The following is a 22,095-nucleotide window of genomic DNA, read 5'->3' on the forward strand; positions in this document are numbered from 1 at the left end:
TTTTGTTTCAGGAATTACTTTGCACGGCACGGTAACAGTAATTGCTAGAGTGCCTAAAGCTTTTGTAGATACTTGCTCTTTGTTATTTCAGTGTTGGTTTTTTTTTTTTTTAAAGAAAATAAACAGTCATTCTACTTTCCAACTGTGTAGAGTAAATAAGAATGGCTTTACTGCTTGAAGAAAGAGTATAAAAATACACACCAGCTGCCTCATTTTCTGAATGCTATCCAGCCCCTGCCTGGGGCAGGGGTTCTGTGGAAAAAATAGTATGTGATCCTGCATGTAAAGCTTGTATCTCACACACACAGGAGAGGAGAATGGTTGAATGGGCAAGTTCTGGCATTTACTAACTTATTCAACTTAAATAATATGTAAGGAGTGGTTTAGTGTGTAGCAGGATGGGGTTGGACAATACAGTGTCTCTAGGTGCTCCCCTTGCTTTAAAGGGAGGGGGAGCTGTAAGGTGCCAGAAAGGCTCTGATTTGTCTGAAATCCCAGTGATTAAAGTGAAGAATGATGATAACTGTTCGCTGACCAGAGATCTGAGTGTAGTCCTTTGGCTTTTATCCCTGGAGTCCTAAGGCGTGGGCCCTCTTGACAGACTGCTGTATAACTCTGTTGCTTCAGTTTAGTTACGTCGTAGGCATGAAGAACATTTGCTCCATTTATTTTTGCTTTGGATCATATAAATTTTCCAGGTTTATTCTCAGCTAGTCCACGGTCAGTGTTGTGTAGTCAAGATAAGTTTTACTCCTGACGTTACTGGCAGAATGCAGCAACAATTGCATTTATTGCTATGAACTCTTTGTCCTTACCTTGCCCAGTAGATGGTAGTGTTGGCTGTTTTTTCTAATTTATTTTAAAGTCGTGCATTAAGACGTGTGGGGCTTTTTTCTTCTTTTTTGTCCTTTGCACTTCAGTTGTCACTCCCTTTTCTTCCTTTTTTTTTCAGCCTGCTCTCCCAAATAATATTTTTACCCTGTAGAAAACAATAGTGGCCTTTATTGTGATTTGATCTGTATCAGTACTGATGAGATCTTGTACATTCTTAAAAGGGCACGAGTAACTGCAAACGGAGAGAGTCTGATCTTTGTTGCTCTGAATTAGACACACGCGACAGCAGGGACTTAGTCTGAAACTCGATTGTGTGTATGTCTTGCCAATAGAAGAACAAATGGGTATAAACTGACTGTGAATAGACGTAAATGGAGGGTTAGAAGAAGGCTTTTTTGAGAAGGAAATTCAGGAATGGGCTTTTGATAGAGGCGCTGGTAACAGAAAATCTGTCCGCTTCTCCATTGCAGCTGAAACATTTATGAAATACTTTGTGTGATACTGTTGCCTGCAATAAAAAAAGGCTTCATCTCAGTGACTTAACGGTAGTTGGTCCAGTCCTGTGTAAATTTTAATGCAATTTAATTTTAATACAAAAAATTACTGATAGCAATTTTGATCCCTGTTAGCATGTGGACAGACAGAAATGGTTCAGAAAGTATTTATAATGTTTGATCAGTATTTGTGTAAACCTTGATTTCCCTCAATGTGTTCTTTATTTCTTGAATGAATATGAAAATGTTCCTGGGGATTAAATTAACAGTCATTTAAACTGAAGTTCTGGTATGTCAGGGCGTCGTTTCCAGAGAACATGAAAAAGCCTCTCAGCTCTGAGGGGAAGGAATCTCCAGTGATGTTTAGATGGAAGTTGCTGTTTAGGTCCCTTTTGATTCTTGTGGAAGCTGCTAAATAAGGCAGCTAAGTTCTGTGTTGTGTACTTACCCACTAATAGTTGGACTCCTCCTGCCAACTCAGTTTATCATACATTTGTGCTAAAAGAACTGCAGCGTCTTGGAAATGTGTATTTTTGCCATTGTTGCTTACCTGCACACAAAACTTCAAAATTTAAATTTTCTATCTAAATGTTATATTTATATTCTGTTTATCTTGCTGTGGATTTGCTTATGAAAGCTGCTGAGGTTTCTTTCTCCTCTTCTTCTTTGCCTCCTGATCTTTTAAGGCCATTGGCTCCTCTGGGTGGGATAGAGTGTTGTCTTCTTACGAGGTTACTTAAAATTCTCAGAGGCACTTGACAAAAGTAAAGTGGATTAAATTCACACCCAACAAGCTTTATAATTTATTATCTTTTAAACACTGAAGTGACAAAAATCAGGCATCTTTGTGAGATTATTTTAAAAGAACTTGATAAGGGCCTGACTTTGTTTCCATCAGTGGGAATTTTACTGTTTGCTCTAATGAAGACAGGTTTAAGGAAAATCCCTTCATCCGATGCAAATGTTTATATTTACTTAAGGAGTTGGGTGACTTAGAAACAATTTTTTACTTCAGAAAGCTATTGGTCTGTCCTCAGAAGGTGGCTTGATGGCACTGTTTCCTTCTCTGTATCACCAGACTGTCAGGACACCTAGGGAAATGTATGGGGGGACTGCTCTGGCTATATTAAACACCACAAAGTAGAGGAAATATTATGACTGAACCCTTACCTTTGTTTTTTTGTTGTCACCTACTTTCTGGGTAGAAGAGGCTTCTGAAAGCATTGAATTTTTTCATGGACTCATAAACCACCATTAGTCTAGATCCCTTTTTGTCATGTTTCCAGCAGTAGACACTACTTGGCACGTTGTTCTGCCAGCTTCTATCCTGTGATGGCTTTGTGCAGCAGGCCGCTCTCTACATCTGTTTATCCCCTTTTTCAGCAATTAACCTCTGTCATGGGGTTTTTTTTGTTGTTGTTGCCTTTCCTCCCCGACTAAAACCAGAGCACGACTCCCCAGGTCTGAGGCGTTTCTCTGGGTGAGCTGTGGAGAGCTCAGCGTGCACGAGCAACGCCAAGGTACCTGTGGGCTGCGAAGCAGGGGGTGAAAGCAGACATATCTGCTACAAGATTGTGTCCGAGGAGGAGCCGGAGGCCTCTGATGCTGATGGAGGCCAGGATGAGGGCAGAACCGGGAGATGCAGAGGCCCCATAGTGCAGCCGGCCTGGTAGCGTTGTCGCAAAGGCCATGGCAAGTGGTTGCTCTCCATGGCTGATGCCAGCTCAGTGTGGTGGCCTGGCTTCTGGAGAATGCCTTCCTTCAGGGTTCGGCTCTCTCTGCCGTGAGCAGCCTCCAGTGAAAGGGTAGCTGGGCCCAGCCTTCCCTGCAGGCATCCATCTTTCCTCGTTTGAGGCCTCTGAAGGCAGAAAGGCCGGCGCGTCGCCGAGGGTGACATCCTGGGGTACCACAGCAGGCCCCGGTCGAGGAGGAACCTGTGTATAGTGTCAGGGCTGAACGTCGGTCAGATCATGCAGGAATATCCCAGGTATTAATTGGGATATACCTTCAGAAATACCATCATTGTACGGATATTCCAGCTGATTGACAGGCTGAGGGAGTTGGGGTTGTGCAGCCTGGAGAAGAGAAGGCCCAAGAGAGACCTTAGAGCCCCTTCCAGTCCCTAAAGGGACTCCAGGAGAGATCCTGAGAGTCCAGAGAGGGACTCTTTGTGAGGGAGTGGAGCCGTAGGGTGAGGGGTAACGGTTTTAAACTGAAAGAGGGGAAATTTAGATTAGATATCAGGAAGAAATTCTTTCCTGTGAGGGTGGTGAGATACTGGCCCAGGTTGCCCAGAGAAGCTGTGGCTGCCCCATCCCTGGAGGGGTTCAAGACCAGGCTGGATGGGGCTTGGAGCAACCTGGTCTGGTGGGAGGTGTCCCTGCCCAGGGCAGGGGGTTGGAACTGGATGATCTTTAAGGTCCCTTCCAACCCAAACCATTCTATGATGTTGTATGAGGGTGCAGGAGAGTGTTTCCAGAAGCTGGTTAGGAAGCTCCCTGTGACCTGTGGGTTGGTGGGCATCATCACTGCTGCAGAGTTAGAGCTTTGGGAAGCAAGGAAAGGGTTCCCTATGGCATCTGCCGACTGCAGTGACAGCAAAGCACCAGCAGCAAAAATGAGCTTAGGCAAAATAGGAACCTATATCAGCTGTAAGACACAGGGATCCGCTTCTGAGTGGTAACTCCACTGCTTTTCCTTGGGTAGAACTGCGTGTCTGTCCACAAACTAGAGTTATGTCCACCACGCTGGAGTGTGGTGTTACTGCATTTGTCCACACTTGGGTTATCTATTGTGAGCGTAGCTGATAGCAAGTAAAAATCTTGGCTCCAGAAGTCATAGGACTGTGTGAGGTCTTCCTCTTCTTTCTCTCTCTCCCCTGAGCTGCTTGCATTCCATAGGGCCTGGAGGCTCTTCACAAACGCTGAGGGTGGAAGGACTGTATTAGCGAAAGCACGTTGTTGTGGTATGGACGTCATGGGGCTTACCTTTGCTTTCAGTCAGAACGGCTTATTTTCAGTACTATACCACAGCAGGGTCCAAAGTGAGTGGGAGTGATTCATCCTGCAGCTTCTGGAGGCACAGAGGAGATCAGCTGCAGTTGTTTCCTATCTCATTTTCCCAAGGTAAAGTTGCCTGACGAGAAACAGAAATAGGCTTCGTTCTGCTGCCCCAAAGGCGTATTCTCCCAGGTGGGTGCTGGGGAGATTTGAAACACTCTCTCAGGCATAATTTTTCCTGTTGACCTGTGGGAGCACCTCAGTGCTGGAGACCGTCCTCTGTGGCAGAGCTCAGAGAGCGACACCCCTTCGCCCTTTAGATGGACAAAACGCTGCCTTCAGTTCCACCCATGTAACCGGCTGGACCTGCAAACCAAGTAGACTGGGAAGCTGAAGTTTATTTTCATCCGGTAGCACTGGAATCATTACCGCATTTGGAAGATGCGTTTCTGCTGGCAGCAGGATGGATGGAACTCCCGGTGCTCCCGTGTAAGCACAGCATGTAGGGTATTGTTGAGCCTTGCTTCTGGCTGACAGTAATACCACGTTCAGCGTGTAATTAAACAGCTCATAAACTGCCTTGAGATGTTTGTTTATGTGCACTTTACAGCAGAGAAGTACTGTGTTTTCAGAGGATGCTGAAATTTCTGTGAAGCATTTGTATTTGACGTTCAGTTCCCTATTCTTTGACAGAAATACTCAGTGACTGGAGCGCATTATTTTGCTGGCAACGAAAAGTGTATGGTTAGGAGATTTGCCCATGAATTTCTGGTACTGATTTTTTGTTTCTCGTGTATAAGTTAGATATCGATCTGCATGTGGAGGCATCTTTATCAGTATCTGTTGGAAATTAATATTTTTCAATAGCAAAATGACTTCTCATTCTGCTTGAAAGAAACAAGAAAGGCTTGTTTCTAATTCCTTGAGGATAAACAGAAACACGTAGAAATTAGATAATATGGTGAGGACACCATGTAAAAACTATCTTGGTGAACGCGTCATAAAAGAGTATTAGTAACTTTTTACTATACTCTTTGCCATTTGTTTTGTCTTATAGTTTAGGGTAAATGAATTTGGGGCCCTGGAAGTGATTACAGATGAAACTGAGATGGAAAGTGTTAAAAAGGCGACTGCTACCACGACGTGGATGGTTCCAACTGCTCAAGAAGGTCAGTTAAGAGGCAGTAAACGTTTTCTGTGGTAGACTGTATTTTGTTTAGTGTATCAGTTTTTCTTAAAGATTGCCCCCAAAAATAATAAACACCCCTCCCTTATTTGCTTTAATGCACAGAGCATCTCTGATGATGCTACCTATTTCTTGTGGTGTGAATAAGTATGAAAATGAATGCATTTTAAGTTAAAAAGAAATAATTCCACTGTTAAATATCTGAAGCATGTAGTAGCCATTTATGTTTACCTTGAATGATAAAATTCTAATAGTTGTGGTATCTGTCTACCAAATAAGATGTTTCCTGGATTTAAAATATTGATGTAAGGAAACACCTTTTTTGTTCAAGGAAAGTTGGTTTACATGGTCATAAATCCTGTAAATTGTGATAACGCTGACTCCAGCAATGACAGAGTAGCATGAAAGAGAATATCACAATGGGTTTTACGATTACTTACGACTACCTAGTGGTTTTTTTCCTTGTTGATACTATATTTTATCAGTTTTCTTTTACAGTATGCTTTCTGTAACTCCTGTGAAGAGCAGACTTCAAATTTTTGGTTGAATAATCATCAGTACAAGCACGATAGGCAAAGTCAATGAAATTTTTCCTTTTGCTACTCTCCCCGCATTAAGTCTTAATTGTCATGTGGCTTTTATGAACAGGTGAAATGTTTACACCAGTAGGAAAGTGGTTTGGGCCTCAGCTGGGAGGTCTGAAGCTTCATAGCACAGCTCCTGTGTTCTGTAGGTCTGTCTCCAGGGCAATGATAGTTATTAAAGGCTACAGTTAGGATGAGAAGAGTGTGATAGCACAGCAGGTTCTCCCCTTAGACTGGGAGATGACAGTTACCTACAGCAAAGTGTACAACTTCATCCCCTACGCTCTGGTAAACCTAAAAAAAAAAAATGTTGCTACTGAATTTAGTGTGTTTGTGGGCACATAAACCTACCAAGTAGGCATCCTACTACTAAACCTACCAAGGAAGCATCCTACTACTACCTTACACTGTCTTTGACTAATTTAACGCTTCCCAAAGATAAAAACAGTGCTAAAATTTTCCATTGTGAGAGGAAATAGTTGTTTTGAACAGCTTAATGATGCTGGGGTGTAAATACAGCACATAAATTATGTATTCTTCTAGTGGAGATAGCCTACACACAAGAGTTCACTTGACTCCACTTTCAAAGACAGTGTTCAACTGAAAGAAATAGTTTTTGACTTGAAATTTGCCTTTTGGAGGGGTGCAAAGACCTGCTCTAGAAGCTGGAGAGCTTGACAGTGTTCCATAGTCACCTCTAAGTGAAGAAACAGCATCCTCTCCTAGCCTACACGCCTCTTGCGGGGAAATTGTAGTTTAGGATGAGCAGTAACTTAGTATTTGAAAATTTCTTCATTACAGATTAGTGATTTTTTTACTTCTGGTAGACCTCAGGCAGGTTGAGCAATAGCTACTGCTCTCTCTGTGGGAGACTGTAGAATGTTGTCTGATTTACTTCCAGAAATAAGTTCACCTATTGAAAGATAACTCCGCCCAAGACCTTTTCCCCAAATGACCCTATATATAGGTCAAAAATGAGACATGTCAGCAGGAGATGAGGTGATGAGCTCCGTGCAGTGATGACTCCGTGGGTGGTAAGCGCAGCGCCTGTTACAAACCTCACTCCTTCCACGAGCAGCCACATCAAGCAATGTCGATGTGCTGCTGGTCACAGAAGCATGAAATCGGTGGATTCCTCTCTCTAGTGTTGCAATATGAAAAACCCAACGTGCTTGTCAGGAATATGGGCCCCAGTCCTTCATTCTAACAGGAGTGGTGTGACTTTCTCAGTGGTTTTAATGCCTCAGCGCCTGCTGAGGATGCTTGGAAATGTGTTGGCTTTACCTAAGTGAACTTTTTTCATTGTTCAGCCTTTTCAGAAAAGACAGGGATCTCCACAAGGTTGAAGGAAACTGCAAAAATGGATGGACTTGTTTTCTGTGAAAACTGTTATCGCTATGGTACCATAGAAGAATTTGTTCCTGAAGGGAAATTTTGCAGCCAGAAATGTGCCCAGCAAGTAAAAAACAAGTAGGTGCCGTTATGAAGCATAGAAACAAAGAATTTGGCATAAATGCAGCATGAGATACAAGTGGTGGGGTAAAATGTTAATGGTGGGACAGAGGGAGGTATTAAGCAGCCATGTTTTGGTGAGTCTCCATGGGTTTATAATGTTCTTTCACTATTTTTCATGTAAATTCACTAAGAACGTTTGGTTTTGTCTAACGCTGATGTTGAAGGCGATCTTTTTTGCTCTGAGTTCCGCTGTCAGATGCAAGCGGTGAAACAGTCTATGGGATGCGTGAATCAGTGTCAGACTCCCACCCTGATTCATAATCATTGGAATTAAGATAATCAGTAATGAGCTGGTTGGTGTGGTAAGCTAATTATAATTAAGTGCAAGAGCTGTGTTGTAGATGACAGAGAGTGAAAACATGAGCGTGCTGTAGTTTCTCAGTTCCTTTTCCTTCAGCTGGTGCAGCTCATCTCAGAATGAACATCCAGAAAGAAGGTTTGTGTTTGTAAGTCCATTCTGTTTTGCCTATTACTGCATTATGGTAGTTTTTAACATCTGTGATTTTGTGTGTTTTCCTTAGTTTTTAGCTAAAATTTTTCTGTTCGGATTTGCTTGTTTAGCAATTTGTACAGCTGCATACCAGCTTTCTCCCACTGGATTTTTTAGTCTTAACAATTACCTTTGCCTTCCTCTCTGTAAACTGCCCTGTGGTCCTAAACGTTTCACAGTTTGCTTCTCCATGAGACTTGATGGCACATGGGAAAAGATACCGTTTAAGACGTGCAGAACTTGTTCAGCGTAAGCCGACGGCTTTCCTTCTACGGTTGCTAGTGTGTCTCTCAGATTAATTCTTTTGACAGATGTAATTTTCAGTAGTAGTTGCAAGCATATATTTAGTATAACGCCCTGGGACCTACAAACACTTGGCCTTCAGGTTTACTCACTTTTTACTTGATTTGTGAATATGAGAAGTAAGAGGGTTTTGGCTTTGTGTCACTGTGTTACTCTCGTAATAGAGAACCAAAGGAAGAAAAGTCCAGCCTGGAATGCAACGGGGAAGATGATTCCAAAGGCATTCGGAAAAGAAAAACGAAGTTACCTCTCAAAGAAGAGTCCAGGGATAACGGGGAGAAGAAAGAAAATACCGACGAAAGTGTTAGTATGCAGCATAAACCCATTCCTGCAAGTATTTTGGTGGGAATTTTGCCTCATTTCGCAATGTCAGTAACTTTACCAGTCTGCAAAGAGAAGTGACGGCATCGCTCTTGTCAGAGCCACAATAAGTAGTTGGTTCACTTGCCAATTTAATTATGCCAATAATATGTAATTATTGACAATGAACTGATAACAGCTGGTTATTTTTATCTCTTTTCCCTCCTTTTTTAAGAAAAGAACAAAAAGAATTTAAAGGAAATATGATGCTACCCTAGCCTTGCTATGTCTTCAGCATAGAAAAATAGAAGTACATCTTTCCCAGCGTCTGTTACTTTGTGACTCTGCACATGAGTAAATGAGTATAGACGGATAATTTATTTACAAAGAAAGCTACATTACAGTTAAGAAGAGAATACATTTGATTTTCCTAGTGTAATTTGCCTAATAAAATCATAGCTAAAGGTTTGGTTTTATTTTGTGTGGTAGTGTAATGTGCTTTGAGGCACCTTTTGTTGTTGTTTTTTTTCCTTTTGGGTTTATTCTTCATTTTAGAATAAACTTATCACAGTACCTTCCCACCATGTTCATTTTCCTGGAGTACCTGGTTTCCTCTCAGGAGCTGTGGTGCTGCTGGCAGGAGAAGGGGAGAGCTCTGCAACTGCCCAGTTGTCAAAAGGCTGAAGACGCTGGAGTAGTCAGAAGGGAATTTGTGGCTCTCTGTGTAGCAGAAGTCAGGGGACACCTTGTATTTAGTAAAGCAGTTGTACATTTGAAAAAAAAAAAAAGCAGACTAAAACTGTGAGAGGTTTTCCTTTAAATTATTTTGGAACCATGAACATGTCAAAGATGCTGCTGTTTATCCCTGGCGCAGCCAGGCCTGCTGAAGGCTTTGTGGGCTGTCCCTGGTTTAGACAAGGCTGGCTGAGCGCTGGATGCTGAGTGTCCTCCTGGCTGTCATGTTCACCCTATTTGCTGTGATTTGTCCCTTATGGCTTTGGTTTTATTAGACATCTGCAGGTTGGTTTGAGATAGCAGAGGGCTATGTCCGTAGCCATTTAAATGAAGTCACAGTTAAACCTTGGGTGCCTCCGTTTTTACTGTATTAGACTTCTGAACTAATGAGATGTTTGTACTCTTCTTTTAATTTAGGAGGACAAACCTGAAGGAAGGATCTTGAGGGTCTCACAGAGAACCAGGAGAAAAAGAAAAGGGGAAATAACAGTTTTGAAACAAAGTAAGTTAGTTTATGAAACAAAGATCTCAACTATCAATTCTTTAGGTGCTACCCATCTCTTATTGGGGGTTGCCAGCATCGTTTCGCTGAATTTGCGTTCCCTATCGAATACTTTTTTGTCAGCTTTGTAAAAAGAGAGTGCTACTGTTATTTATAGTAATTAAGTTTTAAAGCCTGAAGAACTTAGAGAGCCAAGTGAAAACTGGGGAAAAACCCATCAGTGGGAGATTGATTACCTTTTGCAGTTCATATACCTCCGGCAGCATGGAGGAGGATGTAGTGAGTGTAAATGTGATCGATGCACATCTTAGGTGTTTTTTCATCCCTCTAAAGAGTAACAGGGTTAAAGGGAATCAGGCCCATTGAGTTCCCAGATGTTGAAAGACATGTATTAAGCAGAAATGAAAGTTTACTTTTGTTTCCTTGGGGATCAATTCTCTATCTACAGGATGTGCTGGAAATAGACACGTTTATGGAGCTGCTTAGGAGTAATTGTTATAATCAGTCCAAAGGGACATATGCTGCGTCAAGCAGCGTAATAAAACATATTTTAAGTGAGTACTGTTTTTTCAAGCTATTTGTATGATAGATACTTTGAGGAGGAATGGGAGAATCAGCAGCTGTTACACCTCAGTGATACACCAAGCACAAACCTGCATCTTGCCCTCCAAACTGTTTCTTACGGTAGAATGGGAGCCATTAGCAGAAGTTGCTGGGCCACTAATCAGAACAGAGCTCCAAGTAGCTCTGCTAACATAAAAGTTACAGAAGATCCCCCTCCTGAGGTAGAATTACTCCTGAAATATAAATATTATTTCTATAGTTGTTTCCAAAGCTGAGGTGATAAGAAGCGTGTGAGGTACAAGCACAAAGCTGGTGCTCTATGGAAATCACTGCTGTCCACTGACAGAATGGTCTGTACCCATTTCTGCTGGTTTTTTTATTTGGGGAAAATGTCAGTTCAGTGCAAGAGGGTGTAAAAGAGCAATTTATATGCAGAACCAAGCATATAACTGTGTATTATTGTACTGAGCAACACATCTCTTAAACGGAATAGATAAAAACGGGATAAATCACAAATAAAATGAATGCGCTTTAATAGTGTTGAGCGATTGCTGCAATTCTGAAATTCGTTATCTTTTGGTTATATTATCAGCTTTCTTCAGGAGAGCTTGGCATCGTTACTGTTATAGTTCATGTTTTAATCATAACAACGCTTAGCCAGACTGTTACTTAAGGGGCTTATTTCAAGTGATGGAGTAGGTTAGAAACATCCTGAATACTGACAAAGAATAAAGGATTTCTACTGTGATTAAAAAAAAATAAAAATCACCAGTTGAAAATGCTTTCCAGGAAAAGAAACTCGTGGAGAAAAGAAAAATGAAACTATTGAGGTACTTTGCGATTTGGACTGATCATTTTACACAAATTGTATATCTTAATGCTTCTTATGAGCAATAAGGGAAAAGGGACAGGGCGCAAGACTTTGTAAGTTGTTCTTGTCACTTGAAAGAGTTTTTTCTTGTTACTAATCAAGATGTGAACTGTTGGAAACCTTCCTGTACAAACCAGGAGCCTTCATGTTCCTCGTGCTGTTAAACCTACAGAGCTACTTCGTTTCCTGAAGTAAGTCCTGAGAAACACCATGAACGCATTTAATAAAATGTAGATTTGAGATAGGTATGTTATAAACTTCGAAGTGTTAGGTTTTTTTATTTCTTGAGAAGTTAAGAATTATGGAATTCTTTTGCTGTTGTGCGCTTCTTTACAGCTGTGCCATCTAAAGGAAGGCAAGCGTGGTGTTGGGCATCCTATCTGGAGGAAGAAAAGGCTGTTGCAGTGCCTACGAAACTTTTTAAAGAGGTATGACCTTCTGAACTTGCAATCAATCAACCACTTAAGATCATAAGATTTTTAGAAAATCAATTTAAAAAAAAAAAAGTAATTTGAAGATTTTTACACTTCGCTGGGGAAAAACCTACCTGATGAAAATAATGCTATCCATCAGCGATCGTCAAGATAGTCAAAATGTGTGAAATTATTTATCTTTCTCTGCTTTTTTCAAAGAATTCTGTAGTTGTAGATGAATGCTGTCAACTGAGACTACAGAAGACAGATGCTTTTCCAAAATCTGCAAGTTCTAGCCTTTCCTTTCTGGCCTGAAGCTAAAAATCTGATATGTACGATACCCTCATTTTTTCACGCCGTTTTTCATTCCCTTTAAATATCTTTAGCTAGGTGGTACGAAGGTCATCTTTTGGCTTGTTACTTTCATTATATGACCTGTCTTTTTGCAGCTCCTGCTGACATATTGTTTTGTGACATCAGATACTGGTTTGGCTTGTTCTCATTTTGCCTGTCATCTGAGTGGATGTCACATCATCGTCATCATCATCTCTTGCTTGTCCTTTGCCTGCAACGGCAGCCTTTGTCGTTTGTCAGTTCAGTGCTTTCTGTAGCGCTGTCTCTCTTGCTCGGAAAGCAGCTCTGTCTGCAAATCCACAAAGCTTCCATGCTCTTCTCTTCTCTTGCAAAACCTGGCAAAACATATGAACGTGTCTCAGCTGCTGTACTTCTACTGTATATATCCCCTGTTATTTTTTGATAATTCTGTTCTTACTTATAGTCTGGTTCTTCCATCCATTTCTTCCTGGTTGCTTTATACTTCAACCATTAGATCTCTTGTGCAGGGATTAGCTTTTGAGTTTACATGTGAGGGTGATGCTGAGCTTTAATTGGTGCTTTGAGCCATTACTGAGGTACAAGACTAAAGAATGTAGAGAATCCGTAGATTTGTAGGTGGAATAACAACAGTTACCTGACTGTCCTTAGTTATATTTCCCTGTGCTATATACTGGTTGAAAAATTGACAAGAAAAAAATGCGGGTAAGTAGTGCCTCTGTGTGGAAGGCAGATTTACAGGGCCTTGCTCTGTCCATCTGAAGACTTTTTTCTCTTATTTTTCCCGTTCAGAAGCAGTACTTTTCACTGTGTTTTTTTGTAACTCTTTTTGTAACCCTTCGTTAGGAACGGTCAGGATAATGGAGAGTCCTTGGCACTTCCTGGCAATTAAATCTTAGAGTCATTTCTAGGCTGTGATGGACAAGCTGTTGTTGCTCCAGTAAAACAAAATTATTGGCCCTTGAATGTTGTATTTTTCAATCTCCAACTCCCCTGATGTAATTGTTCGGGTTTTGTGTATGTTCTTGCACTGTACATAAACATTCCTAATCCTCAGTCTGCCATCTGCTCATTTGCTGACTCCTTTTACCTTTACTCTTATTTTGTTCATGTGTCTCTCCTTAACAAAGTATCTTTAAATGTTTATTATGAAAATAATGTGTGATTACTAAGTTTTTCATAGCTTTGCCTGGGTGAGGTATTGAGAATAATGCACAAAATTGAAATCTGTTAAATAGTATTAAAGTTATTAGTCTTCTAAAAGTTGCCTGTTCTTTTGCTGTAACAGAAACCAAACTAAAGATTGTGTTGCTTTTGAAGTTTTAGATTTGACAGTGGAAAGAATAGTGAATAATTCATGTCTTCAGTTTCAGGAAATACCTGTGTGAGAATAGCTTAATCTTTAGTGTATTGTTTTGTAGAATTTTTGTACTGTTTGCACAGTAATGTTTATTATAATAATGAGAGAATAAACAAATCTGTGTCTATTTAATTGTTTCCTTTCTTTGTAATTTTATTTGTGCTTGGTTTTGCCAAATCTCAGTTCTATTTTGGGCTGCTGTGTCGATGTGGCCAATGTGTCAGTCTTTCTAGCATTTCAGTTTTCCACTGAGGTTTTTTATCTGTAAGGTATTTATGATATAGATGGCATTAGTTGCAAGTCTGTGCACCAAGATGACCTTTAAAATTTTCAGTTTATTTATTAAAAGAAAAACTCTGCTTTTACGTTCCTGTTGAGGAAGTATCCAGAATTATGCATAGCGTAACTTCATTAAACTTTCATTGATAATAAAAATGTGAAGCATGGTGAAGTGTGATGTCAGGATGAAATAACTTTTCAAATGCGTGTACTGCCATGAGATACTCTGATTCCTTAATTGAGGGCTACAAAATGATCTAACTTATGTTTAGATAGGGACCTAGAGCTGTGGTTGGACATCTCTTAGCTGCCCACTTTAGGCTGATTTAAGCTGCTCTGGTTCTCCATTTCCCTTCTCCTTGACTGCATATTCCTGCTCTTGTGTCACGCACTGTGGGTTTTTTTCCTTCTGGGTTTATTATTCAGTTACATCAGTTGCAGCCAAAGCCACCAAAAAGAGGGATCTCTCTTCCTTCCAAGTAGGGTGAGACCTCTCTGAGCACCTCCCTTGGCACCTTTCTCTTCCCGTGGGCTGCAGAGGTACTGTGGGGAGCATGTGTGGCTTTTAGACTGGAACAGAAGGAAGGAGGAGCATATAAGATTTTGTTTGTAACCACTTGGGACATAAAAACTGTCTAGCTGTGATTTGGTAACTTGTGGAAACCCTCTTGAGTTTTACTTCATTTTTGTTCTGATTTTCTCTCCAATTTAACTTTAGTATCTGCTAGCTTCCTTTATTCTTTAATAGAAGAAAAGGAGCATAATACACGGGATGCTGGTGTCTTCTGATTGAAAACACCCTTTTATGCTTAGTCTTGTTTACACTTTCTTTTTTTTGAAAGATGTTCTTCTGTGTTCATTGTAATGTGGTACAAGGGTAGTCATGTTCCTGTGATGCAAAAATATTCCTGGAAAATGAGCTAGTTGAGACCCAACATGGAAAGGAGAAGATGGCATCAAAGAGGCCATCTCTGTATATAAACAATGTTCTGTATTTCTGCTTTGCAATTAGGTGGCCTGAGATGTGGAAATGAAAAGGCAAAATAGAGCATCATTGTTGTGATAGTTACAGGAATGACAACTACCAGGTCACAGTGTCACTGTACAGGCTGAAAAACAAACAATTAGATTGGTAAAATATTTTATTTACAATTAGTGAAGAAAGTTGAGAGCAAATCATGCTGTCTTCTTTCCCTTGGATAAGTTTTTTGCTAATTCTTTATAAATTTCATAAGTACTCTCAAGTTTTAAGTCATTCTGGTGTCAGCATGTTTTTCAATCATCAATTTCTCTTTTTCCTCAGTATGTTTTTAAAAATGCAAAACTTATTTTAAAGCAATTTATTAGTTGTTTCAGAAACATGAGTAATAAATAATCATTTTCCTTCTAAAGATATTCTGTCTTTCTCTGGTATACTTCCAGAAGAATTGAAACCACTCTTTTCCATTGCAGTATCAATCTTTCCCGTACAACAAAAACGGATTCAAAGTGGGGATGAAGCTGGAGGGCGTGGATCCCGAGCACCAGTCGATATACTGTGTTCTCACGGTGGCCGAGGTAGGTCGAGGCTGAGAGCAGCCATCGTGCGGGATTACAGGAGTAAGGCAGAAAAAACAAGAGCAAGACAACTTTATAGTGGTTTTATAGAGGTTTCATATTATTTACAGTTGCTCAATTCACTGATACAAATGCCTTACACTTTTTTGTGTTGCGTTTGTGCTACAATTTTTTCAGGCTGATGACCTCAGAAATTGCCTGTATTGGCAACTTCTACAAATTAGTACACCATATAAACGCAGTTTGTCTTTTTGCTGCCATTTACAAAGTATTTTATTTCATAGGGTCATAGAATGGTTAGAGTTGGAAGGGACCTTAGAGATCATCCAGTTCCAACCCCCTGCCATGGGCAGGGACACCTCCCACCAGATCAGGTTGCTCAAAGCCCCATCCAGCCTGGTCTTGAACCCCTCCAGGGATGGGGCAGCCACAGCTTCTCGGGGCAACCCCTTCCAGTATCTCACCACCCTCACAGTAAAGAATTTCTTTCTAGTATCTCATCTAAATCTCCCCTCTTTCAGTTTAAAACCATTACGCCTCATCCTATGGCTCCCCTCCCTGATGAAGAGTCCCTCCCCATCTCTCCTGGAGCCCCCTTCAGGTACTGGAAGGCCGTTATGAGGTCTCCCTGGAGCTTTCTCTTCTCCAGGTTGAACAACCCCAGCTCTCTCAGCCTGTCTTCATAGGAGAGGTGCTCCAGTCCTCTGATCATTTTCGTGGCCTTCCACTGGACCTGTTTGATGAGTAGTTTCTTTGCTTTTAATAATACAAATGAGAACCCATTTCTCAGAGACCTTTTTTTTTATGTCTTTCAAACACGTCTTACATTAGTTTTTACGTAGTTTTACCAAGGATTCTTTTTTGGTTTCGTCCTGTGAATTAAAATGGGGAAACAGGAATAGGGTAGGTGCTCTTCTCTGTATCACTGTTATTCTAAGCAGCTGTAATTTTGCAGTTTATATTTTTATAGCCCAGGCTTTTGTTTTCCCATGTCTGGATCTCCTCATGGCCCACAGACATATACCATTTCTTTGGATGTCTCTTCCATCTTCTTGTGGATGGTGTGTCAGTGGTTGGGTATCTCTTCTGTACCTTGTGCTTGTCACTAAGCGATGGGTCATGTTTTACTCCAGGGTGACTGAATTCGGCATAATTCTGAGATGGCAAACTGAAAGTTCTGTCAGTATAAATTAAATTTAAAATAGGGTGACCTTGATGTCAGAGACTTTCACTAATGACTGCGGGAAAGTTACAGCATTTGGCACTCAGGAGAACTTTTGTACAGAGAGAGGGATTGTATGTTTTCCTGTTAGTGGTTAACTTACTACTTTATGGAATAACAAAGTTCTGGAGGATACCTCCACTGACTTCTCATCTTTAGTAACAGTTCCCAGTATCTCTCTGGAGAGCCTGTTAAACATAGTTACTGCTGAGTGCTCTCTTGCGTATTGATTAATTGGGATAGCTTGAGAGCATCATTATCCACGCTTTCTCCATGACTGTATCAGACGTATTCATGCTCTTCTGTAGGGTTTCTGTTCTATTCTGGTGCTGCGTTGAACAGTTTTCAAGTTTTTGAACACTAATGGCAATATCCAGTTTTTAGTTAATTGTTCTCATGAGAAGAGGAGGCTTTCACATAAAGAATAGCTTTTGGTTTTTATTCTTTCCTTTTTATTAAATGAATTTATTCATTGAGTGCGGGCTTTAGCAGAAGTAAAAGGCAGACTGAAAGTGTACTAATAGATGTAATACTGAACAGAAACTATTATGTGTAGGGCAAACATCTTAAAACATAGTGTTGTATGTTGTACGTTCTTACTTTTAGGTTTGTGGCTACAGAATACGACTGCATTTTGATGGGTACCCAGATTGTTACGATTTCTGGGTGAACGCTGATTCTTCAGACATTCATCCTGTGGGATGGTGTGAGAAAACAGGTCACAAGCTTCATCCACCTAAAGGTATTGTTTGGTTTGAAATGTGTGTGTTTTCCATAGTTCTGAGATCAAGACTATCTGTGTAATGCTGCAGGTTTTTTTTTTTTGGCAGAAACTTTTTCATTCATTTAGTCAGAGCATTTGAACATGGCAAATGAAACTCTACTTTAAGTCTTGCTAAAATCTTGAGATTGAAATCCTGCCCTTTTTTATTCATTGGAAAATCCAGAGAAAACAAGAAATAAAAGTGAACCATAAGAGTAATTCTTAAGGCATTAGGAAGAAAAGTTAAGCGACAAAACTAGACCCCAAATGAATGCTTATTGCAAGTAAAATTGCAGCGTTCGGCTGACATGGATGCTTCAACTGAGGTCTCACAGGCAGCTGAGAATCCTTTAGTGGAAGGTCTTAGGACGTTTTCATTACTAGTTATCACCATTATTGCACATGTGTTGGCACAGACTGATAAAGGTTGTGCTCTTGCAACAAAGAGTAAGCTTGAAATAGAGACAAAAAGAGGAATGAACAGGTAAGGAGTGAGAAAAAGTGGTAAGATTACAAGCCTGAAAGCGTAATTTGTACACAGCTTATGTAAATGATATACACATGTTGAAATATGTGTGATTTGCTTGCTTAATTATTCTGTTTCAGTTTATGTAACTCACTTGTTTTGGCAGATGGAGTGCATCTGCATTGAACTGTACCATGAAAAACGGGATAAATGGTCTCCCTTTTGGGAGGGAATACATGGGGATGAAGGGAATGAGTTTCAGTAAAGGCAGTCACTCACTGAAATTCGTGGTGGTTTTGGTCTTGTTTTACCAGATTGTAACATATGAACTAAAATAGGTGTTTCTATAACTATTATTTAACAGGAGAACAGAGGAAGACGACTATTTGCTTCCAACTCAGCATTGTTTGATAGATTAGAAGGACAAATGGTTTCTTGTGAATTACTTGATGCAGTTCAATATATTATGAATTATTTTTCCTAAGAAACTAGAAGACACAAATCAACAGGAACTTAGATTTCTTTCTGAGTGCTGTTGACACAGAATAAAAAATGCAGAAAGTCCACGCAGGGGGGTGTTTTACGCTGTAATTGCGTAAGGGGCCCTGGGGCATTGATGGGGTAAGCAACTGTTTTGATATAACCTAGAGAGTTTGTTTTAAAGCTAGTTGTGATCGCACTGGATTAGTGATAGCCTGAGGATGTGGTAGGGTAAAGACACTAGGAGGAGGAAATTTTTTTAGTTAGAGAGGTGGCAAGGTGTAGTTTTATCGGGGAGAGGCAAAGAGTTTGTGCCACTTGGAGAGGTTTGTTCGAAGGGAGGGAGATTGTAGTATAAAACTGATATCTTACTGAGACTGTTTTTTTGATATCTGGTAGAATTGTGGATTTGAGTCTCTGGGCTGCCCTTAGGTGTTGTGCCCCTTGAGGGCCTTCAGGTCTCTTGACAGCCGTGACTGCAAGGTTGGACATCAGGGACAGAGCAGTGATTTTGTCAGAAATGCTCCCCAGCTTGTTTTGAAGGTGAAATTGAAACTAAGCTGAAATCTCCTGAGTTCTTGCCCATTTTTATGACTATCCTTTCTCCCAGGTGAAGATTAGGAAAAGTTCAAATGTCAGTCTCCTAGCCAACTCTAAGAAACTAATAATATGCAGCTCAAGAAAGCAGTGTATTTTCCTCAGTTAGTGTAAAGAAAGCTTGACATTTTGGTAAGGAAGCTCAGCCGGCCGTAAATAAAGAACGTGATTCCTCTCTGTAATACCAGATGCCCAAATAAAAATAGAGAAGCTTCTTCTACTTCCTTTTGAACTCTCTAAGTCCCTCTAAGGTGTGTCCTGCTAAAATTTCTAGTAATCCAAACCAGTGGTCCGTCAGAGACTCACTGAGTTCATCTTGGGGTAGAATTAATATGTAGTTTTAAAGTAAATCTTCCCAGTGTAGCTTATATAAAATTGGAATAAATTAGTTAATAATCTTTTCAGTTCTGAAATAGCAAGAAACGGTTCAGAACTGGATGGAAAAAATTAATTTCATCAATTATTGATCAAATCACCTGCACGCACCTGTGTTTCATTCCTGTCGTTTCTTGCTCTTCTTCTATGACCCTCATTTAGGATATAAGGAGGAAGAATTCAGCTGGCCCTCATACCTGAAGGCGTGCAAAGCTCAAGCTGCTCCTAAATCACTGTTCGAAAACCAGAATGCAGTAAGTACTGGCTTGTTGCTAATGGTGTGGAAAGGTATCAGTGTGCTCATGTGTGTGGTAGAGACGCACCACATATTTCAGTGACGATAAAATTGAGACCTGAAATATAAGATAAAAATGTTTAAAGCAAATTCAGTAACAATCTTCAGTTCTCCTCTGCAATTCTGATCCCTTAATTTTTTACTAATCTGTTTAAACATCAGATCTGGCACATTCAGAAGTGGTATGTTAAAGGAAATTTAAGACTTGTTATTAGTACTGTGTCTCGCACCATAACATTGTGGAACAAGCATGGTTTTTCAGAGAGAGTATCTAAGACAGAGTTAAAACCAACATATTTAATTTTAGCAGCATGTTTAGGGCTTTTTTTATTTTATAAACCACAAGTCTCTGTGTTTGAGCATCTCTCATGTCAACTAATTAGGTTGCTGCCACTCTATTGGGGCAGCTAATTGGGAAACTTAGAAATGATATGAATATATTGATGGTGGACTCTGGGGAGATTTCTGGACTTACAGTATTTATCTTCAATTAAATGTCTTTTTCTATGTAGACAGTGATTCCGTCGGGATTTCGAGTGGGGATGAAGCTGGAAGCCGTAGACAAGAAGAACCCGACTTTCATTTGTGTTGCTACGGTAACAGACATGGTAGACAATCGGTTTCTGGTTCATTTTGACAACTGGGATGAGAGCTATGACTACTGGTATGAAGTTTTTGTTTTGTATCCTAGTGAGACGTAACAGAAATGTCTTAGCTTTAAGCACTATTTTCTGTGATACTTTCCAGACCGTGGATACAGTAACCCTACCAACTTTTGCTGGACTTGTAATCATGGCCACCAAAGTATGTCTCAGTGGTTACTGGAGGAATCCAGTTTCCCATGTCAGATTGCACCTTAAAAATTCCCAGGGATTGTGCTGGCTGAGCGTTGGCATGTGCTACTACATCTGGAGTTGTGGGTTGATTTCTCCTTTCAGTTACACGGCATCTCTAAGGTTGATATCTTTAGTGAAGAGTGTGCACCATGATAATGCCACTGATTGTACTTGCAGTTAAATTAGTAAATTAAAAGAAAGGCTGCCTTTTTTTCATAAGGTTCTTGATCCTCTTACGGTACTCGGATCGAACCTTAGCCATCTTCTGTAAGGCATCGGGATAGTGGCAAAACCTGGGTTTAGTCTCTTGTATTCTACATTCTTCTGAAAACTGGGATCCTGCTCTCCTGACCTGTGTTAGAGATGACCTTTCTGCTGTACGGTGGAGGGGCTTTCTGTATCTATATAGAAAACTCAGTGGATGGAGCAGGACATGCTGTGAGCATAAAGATACTGAAGGAAGGTCAGGCTTTGGCTGTCACAGTGCACATTTGTATTTGCACTCGCATCTTCTTTTGGCAGATCATTTAGAACGAAGTAATATACCTTACATTCTTTGAAGACTAAGTGACTGCAGAACAGGTAGAGCATTATAAGCCTATGTCTTGGGTTTGGCAGCAGCAACTTAATTGTGTCGCTGAGGCTGCAAAAATAAACAAAGAAAGTTTTCTTCATCTGTATTTGATGACTGCTTAGGCACTACCTCAGTGAGAATGATGTAAAACTATCATACAACTTCAAAACTTTGTGAGTCCATCTCTTGAAATAATAATTGTATGGACTACGTGACAAGCTGTAGGAGAGCTAAATTATTGAAGCAGCGGTCAACAGGCATTTCGGTGGAGTCAAGAACTGAGTATCAAGATAATAAGCCATGCAAGTCAAAGACCAGAAAGATCAGTGATTTTTTTTTTACATGAAGAAGTAACATAGAACATACATTTCATCTACAAAGCAACAGGAAACTGGGGACTGGGAAAAGGTGTTCTGAATTCCCTAATATTTCAATGCTCACTAATAACAGTTATGCCACTAATTAATAATGAGAACAGCAGTTAGGCAAGGCTTCTAGGGCAAACACAATGCAATGTAGCCTGTAGTTAGTTCAGAGGTAGCATAGGTATCTCTCTAAAACATTGCCCTGCGTATAGCAGACATACGCTGAATTTCAGGCTTGGTAATATTCCCACATCAACAGGCATTTTCTCCACCAGTTTTCTCAGAAGAGGGAAAAGCAGGTTTTGTCTACGTAACCAGGCTTTACATTTTTGCAGTCATAGTATTCCAAAGTGACTTTTCTGAATTTCATATGTAGAATACATGAAATAATACCTTCTTAAATGATGAGGGAAGATTGAAGTGGAAAATAGGTGTTTGAGAAAACGCTGGAGCTGTATTTATACTGAAGCCAAGCTGAAGATTTGTGTTCTTTAGGTGAAATCATAAAGTACCTTTCTGGAAGGAGCAAGAATATGCTACATGGAAAAAATACTATGCGTGGAAATTAAATTCTGAGGGGTGTTGCCAATCTCTCTGCATTGCTGTGATTGAGAATGGAAGTGAATGGAGGAGGAAGGGAAGAAAATGGGAGAAAAGAACATCAAATGAAAATAGCAGTGAGACATCTGACCGAAAGAGAGCCTGAAAATGCATCCTGAATGTATCCCACTTACATTTTTAATTTTAGATACCAGGCTTGTAGGGGCCTTAAAATATCTTAGGTGCCTAAGTTTCCATCTAAC

At 40.3% G+C, this 22,095-nt stretch overlaps 1 protein-coding gene across 3 annotated transcripts in view; it reads left to right on the plus strand.

The window, feature by feature from the left end:
• Positions 1–22,095, plus strand: part of L3MBTL3 (L3MBTL histone methyl-lysine binding protein 3) — a 79,097-nt gene that overhangs the window by 18,199 nt on the left and 38,803 nt on the right. For all 3 annotated transcript variants that reach the window (XM_074162109.1, XM_074162116.1, XM_074162100.1), the window contains exons 3-11: positions 5,385–5,496; positions 7,408–7,567; positions 8,570–8,708; positions 9,858–9,942; positions 11,714–11,805; positions 15,215–15,319; positions 17,148–17,283; positions 19,385–19,476; positions 20,030–20,181. In XM_074162109.1, the coding sequence (XP_074018210.1) occupies positions 5,385–5,496; positions 7,408–7,567; positions 8,570–8,708; positions 9,858–9,942; positions 11,714–11,805; positions 15,215–15,319; positions 17,148–17,283; positions 19,385–19,476; positions 20,030–20,181 (1,073 nt within the window). The remainder of the gene's footprint in view (positions 1–5,384; positions 5,497–7,407; positions 7,568–8,569; positions 8,709–9,857; positions 9,943–11,713; positions 11,806–15,214; positions 15,320–17,147; positions 17,284–19,384; positions 19,477–20,029; positions 20,182–22,095) is intronic.

Source organism: Numenius arquata, chromosome 2, assembly GCF_964106895.1.
Source record: "Numenius arquata chromosome 2, bNumArq3.hap1.1, whole genome shotgun sequence".
In the NCBI taxonomy this organism is placed as follows: domain Eukaryota; kingdom Metazoa; phylum Chordata; class Aves; order Charadriiformes; family Scolopacidae; genus Numenius; species Numenius arquata.